Consider the following 22215-nt stretch of genomic DNA (forward strand, 5'->3'; position numbering starts at 1 on the left):
GTCACATAGCCCCCACACACAGAGTCCCGAAAAGGAGGGGTGGCAGGCTCCGTTGAAACAACCAGTCCACCACTGCGGACCGCTCTAGGAGCAGGAGCCTGTCATTCCTCGAGTTTAGAAGCGTTCTTTCCATCACTACACCCGCTCCCCACCACAGTCTGCGTCCCAGTTTCAACACTTTACCGCGAAATCCGTAATAAAGAAAACGGTGTTCATTAACAAAGTTCCCTTTATTTTATTTTTAAAAGTGTGTTGGAAGGGGGGGTGAACGGGGTGAACGGTGTATGTAACTGGAGAGGATAGTCAACATTAACTGGGTAAAGAAACGGGGGCAGGTTCAGCTTCTCTGTAAACAAACTTAATAGTCACAGGTTACCCTACTCACTGAGGAACCTAGCTTTCAAAGCCTCCCGGATGCACAGCGCGTCCTGCTGGGCTCTTCTAATCGCACAGCTGTCTGGCTGGGCGTAATCAGCAGCCAGGCTATTTGCCTCAACCTCCCACCCCGCCATAAAGGTCTCCCCCTTGCTCTCACAGAGATTGTGGAGCACACAGCAAGCTGCAATATCAATGGGGATATTGGTTTCGCTGAGATCAGAGCGAGTCAGTAAGCTTCTCCATCTCCCCTTGAGACATCCAAAAGCACACTCCACCACCATTCTGCACTTGCTCAGACGGTAGTTGAAGAGTTCTTTTTCAGTGTCCAGGGCGCCTGTATAGGGCTTCATGAGCCAGGGCATTAGCGGGTAGGCTGGGTCCCCGAGGATCACTATAGGCATCTCCACATCCCCAACAGTTATTTTGTGGTCCAGGAAGTAAATACCTTCCTGCAACCGTCTAAACAGACCAGAGTTCCTGAAAACACGAGCGTCATGAACCTTGCCCGGCCATCCGACGTTGATGTTTGTAAAACGTCCCCTATGGTCCACCAGTGCTTGCAGCACCATTGAAAAGTAGCCCTTTCGGTTAATGTACTGGCTGGCCTGGTGGTCCGGTCCCAGGATAGGGATGTGAGTTCCATCTATAGCCCCACCGCAGTTTGGGAATCCCATCGCGGCGAAGCCATCTATGATGACCTGCACGTTTCCAAGGGTCACTACCTTTGACAGCAGTAGCTCAACGATTGCATTGGCTACTTACATCACAGCAACCCCCACGGTAGATTTGCCCTCGCCAAAGTGGTTTGCGACTGACCGGTAGCTGTCTGGTGTTGCAAGCTTCCAGAGGGCTATGGCCACTCGCTTCTGGACAGTCAGGGCTGCTCGCATTCGGGTGTCCTTGCGCTTCAGGGCAGGGGACAGCAACTCACAAAGTTCCAGGAAAGTTCCCTTACACATCCGAAAGTTTCGCAGCCACTGTGATTCATCCCAGACCTGCAGCACTATGCGGTCCCACCAGTCCATGCTTGTTTCCCGGGCCCAGAATCGCCGTTCCACAGCATCAACATGACCCATTGCCACCATGATGTTCACAGCGTGGGGTCCCGTGCTTTGTGAGAGGTCTGTGCCCCTCTCAGACTTAATGTCCTCACCGCGCTGCCGTAGCCTCCTCGCCCGATTTCTCAGCATCTGCCTCTGGAAAAGGTGGATGATAAGGTGCGAGGTGTTGACAACGGCCATAACTGCAGCGATGGTCGCAGCGGGCTCCATGCTCGCAGTGCTGTGGCGTCCGCGCTGTCACTCACCAGAAAAGTGTGCGAACTGATTGCCCGCCGGCGCTTTCAGGGAGGGAGGGCGGGAGTGACGGTTGGATGACGACAGTTATCCAAAACCACCCTCGACACATTTTTTTCCCCAGCAGGCATTGGGGGCTCGACCCAGAATTCCAATGGGCAGCGGGGACTGCGGGAACTGTGGGATAGCTGCCCACAGTGCACCGCTTCCAATGTCGACGCTTGCCCCATTAGTGTGGACTCACAAAGTCAAATTACTGTCCTTAGTGTGGATACACACGTTCGACTTTGTAATATCGGTTCCACAAATTCGATTTAAGTAAAATCGAACTACTCTCGTAGTGCAGACATACCCTAAGGTGCCACAAGTACTCCTGTTCTTTTTGCGGATACAGACTAACACGGCTGCTACTCTGAAACCATTTCCAACAGTTGACAAGAAGTTGTGAGTAACAGGAGGGGGAAAAATTAGCATGGGGAAAGTGGCAGGGGCAACGTTAAAGGGAGCTTCTGTACTAACATAATGACTCAGAGGTGTCAAACTCTCCGCTTCCCATAAATCTCACTAGGATGCTAAAGATCCTAGTGCTGACACCTTGTTAACTTGGCAATTAAATAATTGACAAGACTTTCAGCAGATAGATTAGGAAAAAGAAGAAAAACAGAAAAAGAGAGGGTGGGGAAACAGAAACAGATGTAGTGCAGGGGCTCTCAAACTGGGGGTAAGGACCCCTCAGGGGGTCACGAGGGTATTACATGGGGGGTCGCGAGCTGTCAGCCTGCACCCCAAGCCCCGCTTTGCTTCCAGCATTTATAATGGTGTTAAATAGATAAAAAAGTGTTTTTAATTTATAAAGGAGGTCGCAATCAGAGGCTTGCTGTGTGAAAGGGGTCACCAGTACAAAAGTTTGAGAACCACCGATGTAGTGAAAGTGAATGTCTTCCTGCCGAGTAATATTGACAGCAACACTAACAGGTTGAACCAGTAATGAATTATGATAAAGAAAACACACCTAGAAATTTAGTGAGTACAAAAAGGCTGCACAGCACTCTTACCATTTGGGCAATTGGCACCCACTGACACTGCCCATTGAGACCAGTGGGAGATCCACTGGAGATCGGGTTGTATGCGGTCCTAAATTCACACCCTAGCACACAAACCAATAATTATTCAAGAGGTGCACATGTAAATATTCTTTTCCTTGAATAAGGGAATCCTTTCTGAGAGGATATGACCTCTGACTACAGCTAACAGCCTGCAGATGAAGCAGCAGCAGTTCTTCTGAGCAAGCAAATATCAGGAAGCTGGTTCTCTCTCTTCAGGCTCATGCTTCAGACTGAGACAAGTAGCTATCTCAGGAGACAATGGGAGCCTATAGACCAAACCAGAGGAGAAGCTGCATGTATAGAAGATCATAGAGGGGACAAAAATCTGGAAGGCCCAATAAATGAACTAAAACTGTGCAAGCACCACACTGTCCCTAATTAGAGTACTAAATCTACAGTGCCCAAATGTCACCGTCAAAGATGCACTGCTGTGAATAGTACTGTAGCCTGTTTTAATTCACTTAATAGAGTTTCTCAGTATTCCTTTTTATATTTAAGCATGTAGTTGGATCTCATGACAGGAAATTACTCAACTGAAAAGCTGATTAACTACCAAATAAAGGTTTTTAAATCTTAGTAATACTGTTGATTCTGTATTGCTTTCTATTAAAGAGCAGAATCCTTGATACAATATGGCATTTCTTTTTTCCAACCTCCAGTGTTAACCTCAACCCCATTCCACCAATGACAATTTCCTATCCACAAAGTAAACTAAGTGATAAAAGAAGAAACAGTAGTTTAACAGAGCAACAAAAGAAATAGCTTATTGATCTTAAAGGGCATGTCAAGACAGCATAATTTTCAAAACCTGCTCTCAGTTGCCAATCAATTACTTAAAGTTTTATTTCTACTAATCAAATTAGTTCCTGCATTGTTTGTGTCAAGTAAAACTATGAAATAGAGAAAAGTGCTGATTTTAGACAACAGCCTTAGTAATTTTAAGTGTTTAATATTCAGTGTACATATTCTTATAACGTCAGTGCATGTTTTAAGCAAATAATTGTGCATCCATGCATTACTGCACATTTAAGACCCCGAATCATACCACACTGAAAACCCACTCGAACAGATTCAGACCATAGTTTATTGAAAACCAGCTTTATATAAGTTTTCCTGTACCAAGTAAACCTATGCATCTGCATTAATTAGTGCTGTAGTGAGCAACTCATTAAAAAAAAAAAAAACCTCTTTTGAACCACTTCCACTAAGATCTCCTGCTGAGAATCCCAAATCTTCAGCAATTCAACTATTAGGCTCAGCTAAAGTGTTTATCAGGGTTAGCCCTATCATCCGAGTAGAACCAGCACTATCCGAAATCAAGCTGCTCAGAACAGGGCATTCTACAAAGCTAAATTAGCTATGATGAGACAGAGAGGCAAGATGACAGTTTTCAGACACTTTTTAAAAAGTTGGATCATATTTAGGAGATATGACAAGAGAGCAGTTGAGAAGGGGAGGGAGACAATTACAGAAGGGAAACAAGGAAAAAACAAAGGGACGAAAAGCAGAAATGGAGCCAAAATGTGAAAGAAAGATAACAGGGAAAGGAGAGAGCATTACAAATATGAGACAGAATGGTAGCAGTAAACAAAATCTGCAAGTAGGAGTAAAGAATGGGCAGTATTGCCAACCCTAAGCATTCCAAATCAGGAGTCAGACCCCATTTCATCATGAAAATGTCTTCAGACAACATGAAGTTTGTTTTTACTTGCCTTTTGGTTTTTGAGCCTTTAGGGTTTACATTTCCAAGCTTTTCTCCACCACTATGATGTCTAGAAACATTTTTTTTTAAAGAATTAAAGCTGAGGTTTTCACATACTAACATGACTCCAGGATCTGGGGCTTTAAGAAGAAAAATTAAATATCACTAACTATTGTTATTTTGTCACAAGTCTCACAATATAAAGGAAGGTATGTGGAGAAATAGAAATACCGGGAAGATAATGGCAGGAAGGGAAAGAAACACAGAATGAATAATACGGAAAGATGTGATCCCTGAAATTAAAATGCTAGGTGACAGACCAAGAGTTCTCTTCAAAAAAGAATTTTTGTGTGACATTTTTTCCATTCCTGAATTTCATTTGATGAATCATCACTGACTCTGATATTAATCTGCCTTTCCTCCCTGAAACTGAACTAACTTTAAAAGACCTCAAAATTTGGGCACTCTCTCTCATGAAGTCCCTAATCAGCTCCAAAAAAAGCCTGTCCTAATATTTGTTTGAGAGAGAGAACACAAGGGGGAAGATAAAGAAATAGTACAAGCGAAACTGAGGTGTGGAGATGGAAGACTAGGGAGTGTAAGGGAAAATGTAGCTGCAAGTTACATACAAGCAATCTGGATCTTTATGATTAAGGCCAATGGTGAGAGGACAGGAAAATTTATAGGAGTGAGAGGAAGGGGGAAACAAAGAATGGAGGGAAAGCAAATGGGTAGGAGTAGGAAATTATAAATGTGACGCTCTGTACCTCAGGGGGACACCCTACACCCCCATTTTTATCCTTATAATATGATTGTGTGATATCTAATGCAAAGTTTGTCATGTTGGGTGTCTTGAGAAGGCTTATGATGTACTGAGATTGTTGTTATTGTAATGTTATATAAATTGTTGTTATAGTAATGTTATAGGTTGTAATTTCATGTATATAGTTATGAGGCTGAAAATGTGCCTTCATGGCTTGAAGCAAGCCCAGGCAAAAACTCTCTAAGAGCAGAGGGGCAGTTCACACCTCATCAGGGCATGTATGGGACAAACGCAACCCAGCTCAAAGGAACAAAGGACACTGGCTTAGGCAGCAACAAATGATCTGTTGGACTCTCGAGTGAATCACCCCACTTCCTTTGGTCAGTTTGAGACTGTGATGAGGTAATGCTCACCTGACTCTGAAGTGGGAGGGGGGCAAAGCCAAGAGGAAGAAAGAACATGATAAAGGGGAGAGGTGTTTGCCATGCTCTTCCTCTCTCTACCACCTCCATCTACAGACATCACCATCAAGCGACTGAAGCGCTGATCAAAGGGGAGAGCCTGGCTGAAGGGCAACCATCCAGCCTGTGATATGATGAGAAGCATCTAAGTTTGTAAGGGCAATGAAAGTGTTAAGATCAGCTTAGAATGCGTTTTGCTTTTATTTCATTTCACCAAATCTGACTTGTTATGCTTTGACTTATAATCACTTAAAATGTATCTTCGTGGTTAATAAATTTGTTTGTTTATTCTACCTGAAGCTGTGCATTTGGTTTGAAGCAGAGACTTGCCTTTGTTAAATTGACGAACTCATATAAACTTACAGTGTCCAGAGGGCATAACTGGACATTGCAAGACAGAGGTTCCTAGGGTCATGTCTGGGACAGGAGATATTGGCTAGTGTCATTTGGTTGCACAATCCAAGGAGCAGCTTACATGCCAAAGGCTGTGTGTGAACAGCCCGGGAGTGGGGGTTCTCACAGCAGAGAATGGTAAGGCTGGCTCCCAGACTCAAGGATTGGAGTGCCCTAGCAGATCATCCAGATAACACCAGGGGAATGTCACACACACAAAATTAACATAAGGACTAGGAAAGGAAAGGAAAGGAAAGAGAGGTGAGCAGTGGAATAGGGCTTCATTTTATTACTAATAGTTGTGCATTTCATTTTGTTAGTATCTTGTTGCTTATCTCCTTATGGAACTTAATCGGTTCAACTTTGAAAAGCGATGGTGGGTCACATTCTACCCTCAGTTGCATCTGTGCCCATCTACTTCTCAGAAAGAAATATTTCTTCAGTGTTTCCTACCTACTGCCTCTCGGAAGTAAAAATAAAAAAAAACTCTATCTAAGCAACTGGGTTGAAAAATGTGAGATGAAAAATAGGGTACAGAGTTTCTAATGGGGAATTGCCTGCCAGAGGGCAACTTTAAACTTCCTTGTGTTAAGTCAAATTCTATCTTCTCCTTACTATACCTTCCGGCAAGTAGAAAAGAAGGGGAATATTTTTATCACTGTTATTTGTAGTACAGCAGAATTCAGCTATTAGAGACACCACAGTGACAACTGAATAATTTCACTTTAACCATGTCACAAACCAGAATGGGCATTTTCACAGTACACAACAGTAAGGGAAAAAAATCAAATGAAAATACATATCAAACTTCATAAACTAAATAGTATTAAACGCAAAGAGAAACAGTTGGCATTTTACATGAGCTAGTCAGGAAAGAATGTTCTTAAGTGCTCTTGTGAGTGTGTAAGATTTTGGATGCTGAGTTTAAAAAAAATCAATCTAAAAAATGGAGGCACCCAAAATTAGGTCCTGGTCCTGCAAACACTTACATATGTGCTCATATTTACTACCATGAGTAACTCGATTGCGGTCAATGGGACAATTCACAATAGTAAAGTTAACCATGTTCATACAAGTTTACAGGATTGGGACCTGGTGGATACTTTAGAGCTAAGGCCTTGTCTTTATTGCAAAGTTAACTCAAGATATAACTTGAGTGTTACCGCATTCTGACTCCCATCCAAACAGAAAAATCTCTAGCTCGAGTGGTGTGCTTTAAACTTGAGCTAGCCACACTGAAGATCAAGTGCTGCTGAGACTTGAGCTATTATGTGCTGTACAGACACATCCCCCCCCAACTTTCCAAAATTCCCCCGGGACCTCTGTTGTGTCTACCTACCTATCTCTAATTCTATAAAAGTCACCTCCAGGCAGTATAAATAACCTGCTTTGGTATTTGGACCCTACTTTAGTACACAGCTTTCTGTACCTGTAACATCTGTATAGTGCTCCTGTTGCACTTTTTCAAATCATATGGCATCCAAAAGAGCAAATCAGCATGCTTCTACTTGGACTGAGGCAGACATCAAAGTTATTGAGGACATGTAGTATGAGGCCAGCAAGACATATGTATTTGAGTGCAAGACTAGAAATTGAATCTCCAGTAAGTTAGATCATAGAATCATAGAAGATTAGGGTTGGAAGAGACCTCAGGAGGTCATCTAATTCAACCCCCTGCTCAAAGCAGGACCAACACTAACTAAATCATCCCACCCAGGGCTTTGTCAAGCTGGGCCTTAAAAACCTCTAAGGATGGAGATTCCACCACCTCCTTAGGTAACCCATTCCATTACAGATGAAGAAGAGATTCACCAGACTGGACCTTAGTGCCAGCAGAAGATAAAATTCCTGAAGAATCTGTACTGCCAGGCAAAGAACCACAACACCCAGTCCAGTAACTCCCCTTTTCTATCAGGAGCTGCACTGGGTTCTCAGCAGTGCCCAAAGCAGGGAGCCCATGTACCAAAGGCTCTTGAGGTGTCCAGGATGCCATGGGTGGGAGCAACCAAGTGCTGAGAACTCAGAGGAGGAGCTGAAACTAGGGCTGGCCACAGCAATCTCAACTGAGGCAGAGCAGACACTCACCACTTCTTGGCACAGCCAATCCAATTTGTTTGGGGGAGGAGATGGAGGAACAGACCAGGGAGAATGTTGCAGGGGGACAAGCATTGCCTCAGATGGGTAAGAGAATAACTCAACATTGTTGATATGGTTAGGGAGATATGACAACAGAAGAGGCCACCATTGCCAGTTACAGTCGTGCAGGATACTGTATGTGGGAGGGTAGAAGTTTTATGCAATACAAGACAAGCAAGGCCAGAAAACACAGGGACAAGCATAGTTACACAGGGCACACACAGCAGCGTGCTTTTTCTCAAACTGGCACTAGCATTTTTAAGGGCAGCCCAAACTTTAGAAAATAACACTGGCTTAGGGAATAGGTCTGTTTCCTGGCTTGTGGAATATCAAGTTCCAGAGCACTTGCAAAGTCTGTCAGAAATACAGGTCCAACATCCAGCTGCCCCTGCTGGACCACTAAGGGGAAATACAGGTGCGGTTGCCCTGAACTGTGACACCATGCAAGAGGTATCTATGTAGACCAGTGGTAGCAAGACTGAAACTGAAGGGGCAACAAACTACTTTTTTAAATTAAAAATTTAAATAAAGATTTTCTCATTGCAAAGATGGGGAGGATCCTTAGGACCAAGCAGCTTCAGGGCAGAGAAATGCAGAGATGGAGGAGAAGGAATGCCCAGGAGAAAACCCTTGTCACTTTTCCCAGGCTGTGATGCAGAAAGTTAAAGAGGAAAAACTTTTATCCCCTCCAGACAGAAAAATATACTATTCTCAGTCCAAGTGAGGCATTCATCTAGGAGGACAACACCATGATCCAGAACCTTGGATGCAGAAGGAATAAATGTTGATGAAGATACATGGGGATTTCATCAAGAGGTCAAACCACCTCTTCAATCTGCAGAGAGAGGTGCAGGAATGGGATTGGCAGAATCAGGCTGCAGCTGACAGCATGAGGATAGTTGTGCATTGCATCTCCCACTACCATTCCGTAAGTGGCAGGACCACCAGCAACAGCAACAAAAGCACTAGCAGCAGAGGGACCTGTTTGAGCATGTGCTGGGACTGACGGCCAGCACGTTCCAAACAACCGAAGTCTGACTGCAGCACCAGCAATTGTCCAAATCCTGTTCCCAGTTCAGGTCCAGTTCCAGTTCCAGCCACCTCTCCATGCCAGCATGTCCTAAAGTTGATGACCTCTAGGTGGGAGGTTACCCAGTCCATGAATGGAACTGCACATCACCATCTATACCCTGGCAAAAAAAACATCCTTCCCATCAACCTGAAGCAGTTCCTGGTACCTTGTGTTTTTAAGAAGCTGTCATTATTCACACAGAGATTAATTAATTGGGACCCAGGGACAGGCGCCGACTCCATGGGTGCTCCACGGCTGAAAAAAATGGTGGGTGCTGAGCAACCACTGGCAGCCCCCCCATCAGAGCCTTCCCCTCCGCCCAGTGCCTCCTGCCCACCGGCAGGACCCTCAGATCAGCACCTCCACCTCCCTCCCAGCGCCGAGCGCATGCGGGGGATCAGCTGTTTCATGGTGTCAGGAGGCACTGGGGGGAGGAGTGAGGGCACAGTGTGTTCAGGGGAGAAGGTGGAACTGGGTGGGGAAGGGGTGGGGCAGGGCAGGGGTGGGAAGAAGCAGGTGGGGGTGGGACCTTCAGGGGAAGGGTTGGAGTGGGACAGGACCTAGGCGAGCCCGGGGGGGAGGGAGCACACCCCAGCAGATTAGAAACATTGCACCTATGAACCCAGGAACCTCTGGGTGCAAGCTTGCAGAGGGGTGCATAAGAGTTACAGAGATCCCCTAGATTTGGTATTTGTATACTAGTTCAAAGAGTGTTATGTAAGGTCTCTAATGAAAGCCTGTCACACTGCTCATCATAATCTCTATGAGATGTATGTACGGATAGTATGTGAGGAGTTATGTATATATACTGAAACTTATGTTTTTAGAGTCTGTGACTTGGGGCTGGCCACCAGAAGATGATAAATAAGTTTCTTTTATCAGTCTGTCTACATGCAAACTGAATATTGTATGCTTCACAATGAACACCTATTTACAGTCTGAGCTAAATGCTAATCAAGTATTTGCAAAGTCTCTAGGGGAGATTCTAGAGAGGAAAACAAGCAGATATTACCCTGTTTGCAAGGGAAGACAATGGCTTTTGGACTATAACTTAGTGATGGAGACAAACTCTGGATCTTTCCACTGAGGAGGCAAGAAGACAGTTCGACTTGTCTCATGAACAGAAGATCCCAGCTAAGCCTGGCTGGCTGGATTTCGGGTGAGCTTTTGCTCTATATAACACGGCAATGAATTGGTGGTTAAGTGTAAGCTCTAGTGTGCATGTTACATTTTTATTTTCTAGGTAGCCCTTTGTTTTCAATATTTCTGCTTGCTATAATTTGAATCTCTCTTGTGCATTAAATAAACTTATACTTGCTTTCTCTATAAACAAAGTGACTCACACACTCCCAAACAGCAATCCCTTCCATGCAACAGTCCATGACTCCTGTCCGAGAGCATATAAGCAGCTTGCACACACTAGCATGACCAGGGACAGCTGCCGGTGAGCCTGGTGCCCGCCCCAGTGGGCAGGGCTGGGGGCGGTACAACCATGTTGGAGGAGCTGCCTGGGCTGGGTGCTGGTTCCTGCGAGCGGCAGCCTGACATGCTGTTGCTTTTGCCCCATGGTTCCTGGTACAGCCCTACGGATAGCTGTTTTGATATAAATTTTGTATCCACGCAAGGCTCTACAGACAAGCTCCCTCATGCCACGGACAGGTGGTAGTGAGGTGCCTCATAATCCTGCATACCCCTGGGAAGCATCACAGTAATGGAAGTTATTTAAACATTTTTTAACCTATAGGATTTTTTCTTGTTTTGTGGACTGATGTTATTAAGAACTCTGATTTAACAGATTAAACCTTGAAATTGAATTGTTAAATATTAAGAGAAAACACCAAAAAGCCTCCATTTTTTGTTCACTACTCTTGCTAAAAAGCAAAAGGATATCTGCTAAAGTGCAACCTTAGCTATAGATCTCCCAACCACCCACACAACAGTAAATACTTGTTTAAAAAATAGCAATTACTGAACAGCATGAAGAAGCAACGTAGCATCCAGCACTGAATCAGCTCCATGGGAAATGTGTAAATAAAGTCTTTGGTGGGCAGACGCAACAACACTTAAGAAGCAGCATAAAAATAAACACAAAATGGAGAAAACTCTTGGGGCAACATTGTGGATATATCAAAACTAAGATGATTTAAAGTATTTAAGAGATTATTTTTTTAAAAAGTTACTGCAATACCTGCATCAAACACAGTATCGTCTTCTAAGGCCCGCACAGCAATTTCAACAGCCTTCATTGAACTTCCTCCCATTTCCAGCACTGCAAAGCCATTCTTAACTGCATTTTTAACTCCCAGGATGCTTCTTTCAGCAAACTCATCTGGTATTGCCCAAGCTCCACCATGGACTACAAGAACAGGTTTTGTGCCCATCTTACCAGATCTCCAAAGATGATGGATCTGTTGAAACAAGCAGGTCCTTTTCAATTTAACGTTAATATTGCACCTCAGAACAACATTCAGGAACATTAAGAGATTCATATTTTAGGCCTCAAATCCTGCTTTCTCTGTATGTGTTCGCACATGCGTATAGTTCCAGCCTTGTGGGTTCAGTTACAGGATCAGGCCCATAGTTTCTGAATAGTTCCTTGCATTATAAATATCAAAGATTAATGTTTATCTCCCCATCCCCCGGCTTCTTCTGTTTTTACGCATTTAAATATATTTTACGGGAAGCTCTGAGTAAGCAGACCCTTTTACTTGTGTGTATCTCCTTAGAGGATTGAGCCTGACACAAGTACAGAATTATTAACATATTAAACTATCTTTCAGAGATCAAACCTCAATTGACAGGCAAATTTGGAGCAAGAGTGCCTTTGAAATTCAAATAAAAAGTTTCTCATCATTTTAATGTAAAAAGAGTGGTGGTGGTGGATTTTTTTTTCCAAATTACATAGAAAAACAAAATCTGAGACACAAAAGTTCATGTGAAATATGTCACCAATTTTCAACAGATGTAATTCTAATACAATTTGTTTAAATGATACATTATTGGCTGAGCTGGAAGCAATACCTCTGGTTAAGAATACCTAACACTTTCCATTTTAAGCTCCTATTCTCAGTGGAACTTTGCCATAATTTAACCTTTCAGACCTATATTTTCCATCTTTGCTCTCTGCTTCATGTTGAATTATTTTGGAAGCTTCAGTGAAGACAGTTCAGGTGTTTCTGATAAGTAGTTTTCCCAACATTAAGTATTTTCCTAAACATTTATTTGAAGAACTCGATTACCTCCAGGCTTTGGAATAGAAACTGGACATTTGGATGGGGGTATACCTGGGGTCAAAGTGGTGCCTTATGTTGTCCCCATGAAAATCCACACAGATTTGGTTGAGTTGTAAACCTCTAAAAATTGCTATTTCACATATACAGACAAACTTAACTCTAGTATTTCCTAACTTTTGAGGACTTGTCCTTGCAAGCCTAACATTCTTGCAACATAATTGTCTAGCAGCCAGGTGAGGAAGGAGCAGAGACTAGCTAGCACAGCTGCTGTCTGTTAAAACTACTAGGCATTTGGAGCATTCCCAACCACATAGCTACATTAAGTAAACTAGAGACAGCTTGCTTTAGGAGCCTATATACCTGCCATGGGATCACATGGTTGGGCCCTCACCTGTGAATTGGCCGAACCCTGGTTGAATAGTGTATCACAAGACTGGGAGTTAATTGGCTCTGATGATTTATCACACTTGCTGGCACAGGAATGAGTCATCAGGCTTAGGTGGGCTCAGAGGTAATTCAATGATGATTCATCAGAGTATTTTAGAGCACTTAGAAGAGTCCAGTTTTAAACAGAAAGCTGGTCTTAACTCTAAACGGTAACAGAGCTGGCACTCCATTAAAATGTAAGCATTTATACTGATTTCATCACCATAACATTGGCATGTTTTCATAGAATACAATGAAGCTCAGTGATAATGGCAAATACTGATGCTTAATTAGATGCGTTACCTAGCAGTTCTGTGTTCTTGGGGAACCAGGGCACAGTACCCCCAGCCTGTCTGATTCAAGAAAGACCTCCCCAAACCCAGCCTCTGCTTGAACCAAATCTGCATCAGAAAAAAGACTGACAAAAAGCAATGAAAAGGCAGTGGGAGACACACCTAAACCCCTGGGATAAGGATGACAGGATTAAGGAAACTCCCCTAGCCTCATTTGCATCAAAGATGGGACAAGGAGGCATCTCCATTAGCATACAGAATGGAGAACAGAGATTCCAAGGCAAGAACTGCATGGAACTCTGGGACCAGAAAAGCAGGGAACCACTTCATCATGGGGGATCTATGTTCCAGAAGTTAATGAACTCATGCCTGCACATACCCAGCTCAGTAATTATCAGACCAATCCTAGTAATAAATCCTTTATTAGTATCCAGAATAGTGAAGCTCCCTAATTGCATTGTGAGAACCCTCCAAGGAACACCACCCAAAGCGAGGAATGCTCAGCTCCCATGGTCTAGCCTGAACAAAAATAACTTTGGTATACTCCCTTGTTTACACGGACACAAATCTAGTGTTCTCCCTTGAACCATTGTTGTCTCGCTACAAAAACTCCTACCCACGCTCAAGTAAGTGTTCTGATGCCTGGATCCAAAATCTGCATCAGTTCTATTGGGACTTCATCTTCTCCTGAGAGATCATGCTGGGGGGATCTGCCCGACCCCACCACTCCGGACCCTCAGCTACCACCACCACCTGGGACCCCTGATCGATTCGAGCTTCATGGAGTGGTGAGAACCCAGGTCTCTCTCTCTAGGTATAGCATTCTGACCCTGACTTTTGTGATCAGTTATAGTTTTGTAAACCTGACTTTTACAATCAAATTTAAGTTAGATTTAATATTATAACTGTTTTGTTTGTTTGACTCCCCTATGGTTATTACCTGGCAATAAATAACTTTTATGATTAAGCTGGTTGCTTCTCTCTCTCCCCCTGCCTCGTGGGTGGTTTTTTTTTTTTTTTTTGGTTTCCTCATTCCCTCTGCAGCAACACTCCTTGTACCTAAGCTAAAAGATCCCTGCAGCACCCAAAAATCCTCTGGGGTTTGTTCATGAAGTGGGTTACTACCAGAACAATTGTAACATGAAAGTGGGGATAGAGATATGCTGAACCAGGGACATATGAGGGTGGGAGCTTGGAAGTGCTGATTAACCCAGTACTCTCAGATGCGCTCTGTTAGAGAGAGAGTCTGATTCTGGGGCTGGAAGAACCCTGCCCTGGGGAACTTAGATCCTACTGGATAGCGCCATTGGGAGGGAATATGCAGCAAGGAAAAATAGAGCTCTGTATGAGAACACAAGTGATACAAGCAGTACATTATAGAAGTACAGAAACCCTCTCCCCCTCCTCCGAAGAGTAACCCTAATAAATGAGCATACCCCAAAGTAATGAGCAAAGCTGGTAACAAATTGGTGGGGAATTCGGGCAGCACGTGACCTTAGTCACGTGGTACTTGTTGAGTAGTTGCTGTGGAGTGGGGAAACTGAGGCACAGGCCTGAGCAAACTGTCTCTTCCTTTTTCAGACTAAACTGCTTTAGCGAGGTCTCTCTCTCTCTCTCATAGAATATTTTGTAACATCCTGTAACTTTTAAGAATCATGCTTAGAATAACTGTAGGACCGTGCAATAAGGAGTTAAAGAGTTGTGCCTTAAAAGTAAAGATTTTAGAGCAATACTGGGACTGCGTGAAAGGGCTTTTGGGTAGGGATCATTAGTGAGATAAGGGACGTAGAGATGGCTGAAAAAAAGAAAAAAAAAACCTTGGCTGCTCGCTTGAGACAGGAGAAAACCAACAGGTTAGAGAGCTGGGTAATGAAGAAAGGGAAATGCCCCTGGGAAAGGGGGTACCCTAAGGGAACCAACTCCAGGAAACAGCCCCAGGATTGGAGCTGCCAGATCTCAGCACTCTGCTGGTGGCACCGTGCAGAGGCTGGAGTCCCCTAGATGGACCTGATCCTGGCTGGCCATCAGGAAGGGTTCATCTGTCTTGTTAAAAGTTGTGAGTGTTGTGTGTATGGCGTGTGCATTCTGTTTTGGTGATTGTTGATATGTGGAGATTGAATGGGGTATTGCTGTGTGGGGCTCTTTTGCTGGTGGGAGACCCTGTAACCCACAAAGGATTAAGCCCCGAGTACGCAGGGAAAAGGGTGTTTGCTCTGAGCCCACAGGGAAAGGGTGTTTGCCTGGATCCCACAGAGGAGTAAAGTTACATGCCTTTCGCCTGGAGCCATACAAACAGGGTAAAGGTGGGTGCCCCTAGAGTATGTAAGTAACAGAGAATTTTGTGCAGATAACAATTAGGCCAACCAGTAATGTACAGAAAGTTTTCAGCAAAGGAGCACTCTTTGACACTCACCTGGGATGGCCACTGCTTTGGGGCTGGCCCAATTCACACTAGTGTTTATCAGGTAAAAGAGTGGAAGAGTAAACCACTTGACCCACAAGGAATAGTATAACTGTCTTCTCCATCCTGCTAGGGACCCTTCTTGGCCAGCAAGAAGGACCGGCTTGGGGCTGTTGGAAAATTCGCATCAGGTGGGCTTGTCAGTGCCTACCCCGATGTTGAGGCAGGAAAAGGCCAGAGAAATCCTCGACTTATTATGGCCACCCTCATGTAGGTCACTGCTTCATGTTCACCCTGCAAGACCCCCCCCCGTTTATAGGGGGGGGGGGGAAATGTGGGAGTTTGTTGTCTCTGCCCCTTCACAGGTCCCAAACACAAGCCATGATATCCCACCATTGCACCAGCACTCTGCTGTTCATAAGTGTCTGGAGTCTGATGCTGTCCAGGCTCTATGCTGAACCTGTGATCCCTCTGAACCTCTGGAGGTGCTTGCCAGCTGGAACCCAGGAAGTAAAATTGCTGTGCCACATGCATGAATTCTATGGGAATGGGAGCAACCCCCTGGCCCTGCACCATCGCTACCAGTTCTACACTGTCGGCAACTCCTCAGGTTGCCCCTGGGAAAGCGTTGCCAATTGCACGCAGAGTGCCACCGGGGAGTCACTCAAGCTTTGTTATGAAACTAAGACCACACCAGACTCCGTCCCATTCTTCTGTAAGCTGCTGTGGTCTTGAAAGGGATGTACACCATCAAATACAACCTGTGACAGCCTCCCAGGTGGCGGAAGGTGCAGGATAGTCCTGGTTTCCTCCATTGTTTGGGGAGCAACCATGCCCCTACGTGTCATCATCATTGTCAGAACCCAGACACCTCCATTACCCGGAGATGAACTGCAGCTGTCTCTGATCACTGCAGCAGGAAAGAATATCACACGGTTCCTCGTAAACTGGGAACCACTGAACTGGACTTTAGCTGGACATGACTTGATTCATCAAGGTTCCCCAGATTGGGTAGTTCCATTAAAAGGGCACACGTTGTGACAAGCTCATGCCAACAATTTGGTTTAAATTCTGTGGGCACATTGCCATTTCAGAGGGATTCCATGAACCCAATTTGTACAGAGTGGAATTGGGCCAACAAAAACAAAACAAAACAGTTTTAATTTTTGACCCTTTGATCACAAATCTTACTCCCCTCTGATGTTTAAGAGCCTCAGTTTCAGGACCCCATATGTTGAAATTGGAACAAGAACATTTATTTCTTCAACCTCGAACTTCTCTGAAGGAGGTTCAAATCCACTTAAAAGGCATCAATATCTCTCACATAGCACCTGTATGCGCCCCCTTGATTGGAACTAGCCATAAGGGTCGAGATGAATGGGTAAGCATGTGGCAAGAGGCTGACCATGTAAATACAGTAAAAAGGGAATTAAGTGATTGGATTGCACCTGTAGGAACAGGAATCTCTTTAGTTGATGCCACAAATATAGAAGTTCTGGCTAATAAACTATCATATGCCATCAAAAATATAGAAAAGATAGGAACCACATTAACAGCATCTTTGAAACAGTTAAGTGAGGAACAGCAGTTAATAAGTAAGGTATTTCCTGGGTGGGAAAGACTCATAGAAAAAGATGAAGAGTTAATGATGTCTGGTGTACAGTCCCTCCGGAATAATGTCTCATTAACCTCAGCATGTGAGCAAGCGCAGGCTCTCACCCAGAAGGTAATCATGGGAATGATTTGGCAAGCCATAGCAGGACAAATTCCCTTGGAGGCAATCTACTTGATTCGGCCCCATGTAACGGAGGAAGAATTAGTCCTCTGGCCCTGGTGGAGACTAGTTAATGCTTCATATAATCACCACCAGCAAAGCTTGCAGTTATTCTTGCTAATTGTGGCAGATAAAGAAATTAGAGTAATCCACCCAGTAGTCCCAGTGGGATTACAGATTAATGATAACACAATAATGTACTCCAGAGATCCTAACACTTGGGCCTGGCAGAAAGATAATATGTGGAACACAGTAAATGTAAAGGGGTGTAGGATAAAAGGTTTGGGCTATATCGGTGAAGACCAAGCCTTGTAGGAACATGATGAATGCTTCTTCCCACAATCTGGGAATAAGTCTCACTGTTTATTCGATGTTATCCAGGAAAAGGGGTCTGTTTTCATCTATGTTAGTAAAGCATGTGTGTGTGTAAGAATGAGATTTAATATTGTATTGATTAATGGACATTGGATTTAACCCATGATGCCTGACATTACTTGCTGTTTCTGTAATGTAACCACTATTGTTAGTTGTGATATTAAGTTTACTGTGCCTATATGGACTGTACAACATTTAAAAGCCTATCCTGAGCTCTACAAGACGGTTTCCCCTATTTCACTGGGAATGGGTCTCACTGTCATTAAGGCACTATTAACTCACCCTTCCTTCAAACTGAGCTGCTGAAGCTCCAAACCTTGGGGGAGAATGGCAAACTCGAGATTCAACACCACAACCAGGAGATCTCTAAGCTGGCAGCTACACTTAAAAACACAGGACATCACTCCTGGTGGGAGACTTTGCTTGGGTGGAGCCCCAGTGCAACAATTCTTTTGAATACACCTCTACCCCGATATAACGCTGTCCTCGGGAGCCAAAAAATCTTACCACATTATAGGTGAAACCGCGTTATATTGAACTTGCTTTGATCCGTCGGAGTGTGCAGCCCCGCGCTTCCGGAGCGCTGCTTTACCGCGTTGTAGCCGAATTTGTGTTATATCAGGTCGCATTATATCGGGGTAGAGGTGTATCATGCTTCACCCCATTGTGGCAATGATCGGTTTCCAAATTATACTAGTTTGATTCTACTCATTTGCTGGATCCAGTGACTGATGCGGCGGCTGAAATGGATTGAAGATCAGACCCGGTACCATGGAGTAAGGATGCGATGGGGATACTTACTCAACGCAAGCACCCCATCAATGGGGGGACTTGTTACCTAGCAGCTCTGTGTTCTTGGGGAACTAGTGTGCAGTACCCAGACTGTCTGACTCACGAAAGACCTTCCCCCCTAGCCTCTGCTTGAACCAAATCTGCATCAGAAAAAAGACTGACAAAAAGCAATGAAAAGGCAGTGGGAGACACACCTAAACCCCTGGGATAAGGATGACAGGATTAAGGAAACTCCCCTAGCCTCATTTGCATCAAAGATGGGACAAGGAGGCATCTCCATTAGCATACAGAATGGAGAACAGAGATTCCAAGGCAAGAACTGCATGGAACTCTGGGACCAGAAAAGCAGGGAAGCACTGCATGATGGAGGATCTCTGCTCCAGAAGTTAATTAACCCACGCCTACACACACCCAGCTCAGTAATTATAAAACCAATCCTAGTAATAAATCCTTTATTAGTATCCAAAATAGTGAAGCTCTCTAATTGCATTGTGAGAACCCTCCAAGGAACACCACCCAAAGCGAGGAATGATCAACTTCCATGGTATAGCCTGAACAAAAACAACTTTGGTATACTCCCTTGTTTACACAGACACAAATCTAGTGTTCTCCCTTGAACCATTGTTGTTTCGCTACAAAAACTCCTACCCACGCTCAAGTAAGTGTTCTAATGCAAAATCTGCATCAGTTTCATAGGGACTTCATCTTCTCCTGACTGATCGTGCTGGGGGCTCTGCCTGACTCCAGCACTCCGGACCCTCAGCTACCACCACCACCTGGGAACTCCGATCAATTCAAGCTTCATGGAGTGATGAGAACCTCTCTCTCTCTCTCTCTAGGTATAGCCTTCTGACCCTGACTTGTGTGATCAGTTATAGTTTTGTAAACCTGACTTTTATAATCAAATTTAAGTTAGATTTAATATTATAACTGTTTTGTTTGTTTGATTCCTCTATGGTTATTACCTGGCTATAAATAACTTTCATGATTAAGTGGGTTGCTTCTCTCTCTCTCCCTCCCCCTCCCCTTGTGGTTAGGTTGTTTTTTTTGTTTTTTTTGGTTTCCTCATTTGTTCTGCAGCAATGCTCCTTGTACTTATACTAAAAGATCCCTGCAGCTCCCAAAACTCTTCTGGGGTTTGCTCATCAAGTGGGTTACTACCAAAACAATTGTAACATGAAAGTGGGGATAGAGACGTGCTGAACCAGGGACATATGAGGGTGGCAGATTGAAAGTGCTGCTCGACCCAGCCTGCTCTGGCATGCTCTATTCCGGTGCGGTACCGATGGCATATGAGGGTGACAGCTTGGAGGTGCTGTTCGACCCAGCTTGTTGAGTCCAGGGACATATAAGGAGTCAGCTTGGGAGTGCTGATTAACCCGGTCCTCTCAGATGTGCTCTGTTAGTGTGTGTGTGAGTCTGATTCTGGGACTGGAAGAACCCAGCTCTGGGGAACCTAGGTCCTGCAGGATAGTTCTATTGGGAGGGAACTTGCAGCACGGAGAAGTAGAGCTCAGTATGAGAACACAAGTGACACAAGCGGAAGCTTGATAGAAGTTCAGAAGCCCCCACCCTCAGAAGAATAACCTTAATAAATGAGCATACCGCAAAGTAACAGGCAAAGCTGGTAACAGATGGTACTTCATTTAACAGGGATGCATGCTGGTAATTAAGTAGTATATTTGGTTTTGAGGATGATTAATACTAGTAGTGCTTTGTCTTCCCTCAGAAGGCCCTAGCCAATGCCAGTTCACCAAAGCCAAACTGTTTTAGTGGCTCCCTTCCTGCCTTTACTGATACTTCAACTGTCTCCTGGCTTACAGTAGGGAAGGTCTCATAGCTACTTGGAGAACCTGTATTTCTCAACTGCATTTTAGCTCAATGGGGGAAAGTAATTTTGAATGTTTTTGTCAGTGAAACACTTTTGTTTTCATTAACTCTTATACACTATTTACTTGTTGATTTTAATGGGAATTTTGCTTGAAAAACCACGCGCCTTTTAGTGAACCAGCAAGTTTAATGCAAGTAAAGTAAATGAAATAGTTCTCATCTTAAGTACAAAATGGCATCTTTTAATGATAGTGAATTATGCTAAATCAGTTTGGAAAAAAAAGTGTTCTATTTCAGTGTATCCTACATTAGTTTTAAAACATGTTTACAGCTCTTTAAAACAAAGTGGCCAATAGCAAAACCTAGCTAAATTACAGTTATCACAATGTTCAATAATAAGAACACTTGGAGAGAAGAGGAGTTTTAAAAGCACAGCTAATGTTTGTGGTGGAAGTAGGACACAACCATCACAGTACAATATTTATTTGCGGCATAAAAAATGGAATAGAGAAAGAAGTGATTACAGAGCGGCCACTGCTATTTACATAGATGTGGTTACAATCCTTTAATTATATTTATTTCCAAGCAATTTATGGGAAATGCTTTACAACAGTGAACTTCCTTTTTCTATGCAGTACAGCAGTACCTTTGATATAAGGGCCAGACAAAGTGAGTCAAAACTTTCTCCAAGAAGAGTTACTTTAAATGTATTTACAAAATGGATCTTAAATGCAGTTTATTACTACATTTGTAATTTTGTTACTAACCTGCTGTGCCAATTCCAGTAGTTGGATATTTTCTTTGGCCTTTACAAGTGTTACATAATAATTTTAGTGTATGAACTAAATTAGACATGCTCCCTGGAGCCCTAATTCAGCAAAGCATGTAAGTGTAACCCACGTACCTCCTGGGTGTGGTGTTCTGTCCCCTCTAATGGCACTGAGACCACTTAGGCCTGGTCTACACTAGGCTTTTATGTCGAATTTAGCGCCGTTACATCGAATTAACCCTGCACCCGTCCACACCACGAAGCTATTTAGATCGACATAGAGCTCTCTTTAAATCGATTTCTGTAATCCTCCCCAACGAGAGGAGTAGTGCTAAATTCGAAATGGCCATATCGAATTAGGCTAAGTGTGGATGGAAATCGACGCTAATAGCTCCGGGAGCTATCCCACAGTGCAACACTCTGTTGACGCTCTGGACAGCAGTCCGAGCTCGGATGCTCTGACCAGCCACACCCCGGGAAAATTTGAATTCCTTTTCCTGTCTGGGCAGTTTGAATCTCAGTTCCTGTTTGGACATCGTGGTGAGCTCAGCAGCAGTGGCAACGATGCAGAGCTCTCCAGCAGAGGTGACCGTGCAATCCCAGAATAGAAAGAGGGCCCCAGCACGGACTGATCGGGAAGTCTTGGATCTCATCGCTGTGTGGGGCGATGAGTCCGTGCTTTCAGAGCTGCGCTCCAAAAGAAGGAATGCTAAGATCTACGAGAAGATCTCTAAAGCCATGGCAGAGAGAGGCTACAGCCGGGATGCAACGCAGTGCCGCGTGAAAATCAAGGAGCTGAGACAAGGCTACCAAAAAACCAAAGAGGCAAACGGACGCTCCGGATCCCAGCCCCACACATCCCGTTTCTACCAGGCACTGCATTCCATCCTGGGTGCGGCCGCCACCACTACCCCACCCGTGACCGTGGACTCTGAGGATGGGATATTGTCCGCGGCCGGTTCCTCGTCAGACATGTTAGCGGACGGGGAAGATGAAGAAGGAGATGAGGAGGACGA

General features: G+C 44.2%; 1 protein-coding gene across 1 annotated transcript in view; it reads right to left on the reverse strand.

Annotated features, from left to right (window-relative positions):
- Window positions 1–22215, reverse strand: part of LOC112106622 (isoaspartyl peptidase/L-asparaginase-like) — a 245381-nt gene that overhangs the window by 211581 nt on the left and 11585 nt on the right. The window contains exon 2 of the mRNA XM_024199984.2: window positions 11495–11714. Within this exon, the coding sequence (XP_024055752.2) occupies window positions 11495–11687 (193 nt within the window). The 5' untranslated portion in view covers window positions 11688–11714. The remainder of the gene's footprint in view (window positions 1–11494; window positions 11715–22215) is intronic.

Source organism: Terrapene carolina, unplaced genomic scaffold (assembly GCF_002925995.2).
Source record: "Terrapene carolina triunguis isolate 2854851 unplaced genomic scaffold, T_m_triunguis-2.0 Scaffold42, whole genome shotgun sequence".
Classification (NCBI taxonomy): domain Eukaryota; kingdom Metazoa; phylum Chordata; order Testudines; family Emydidae; genus Terrapene; species Terrapene triunguis.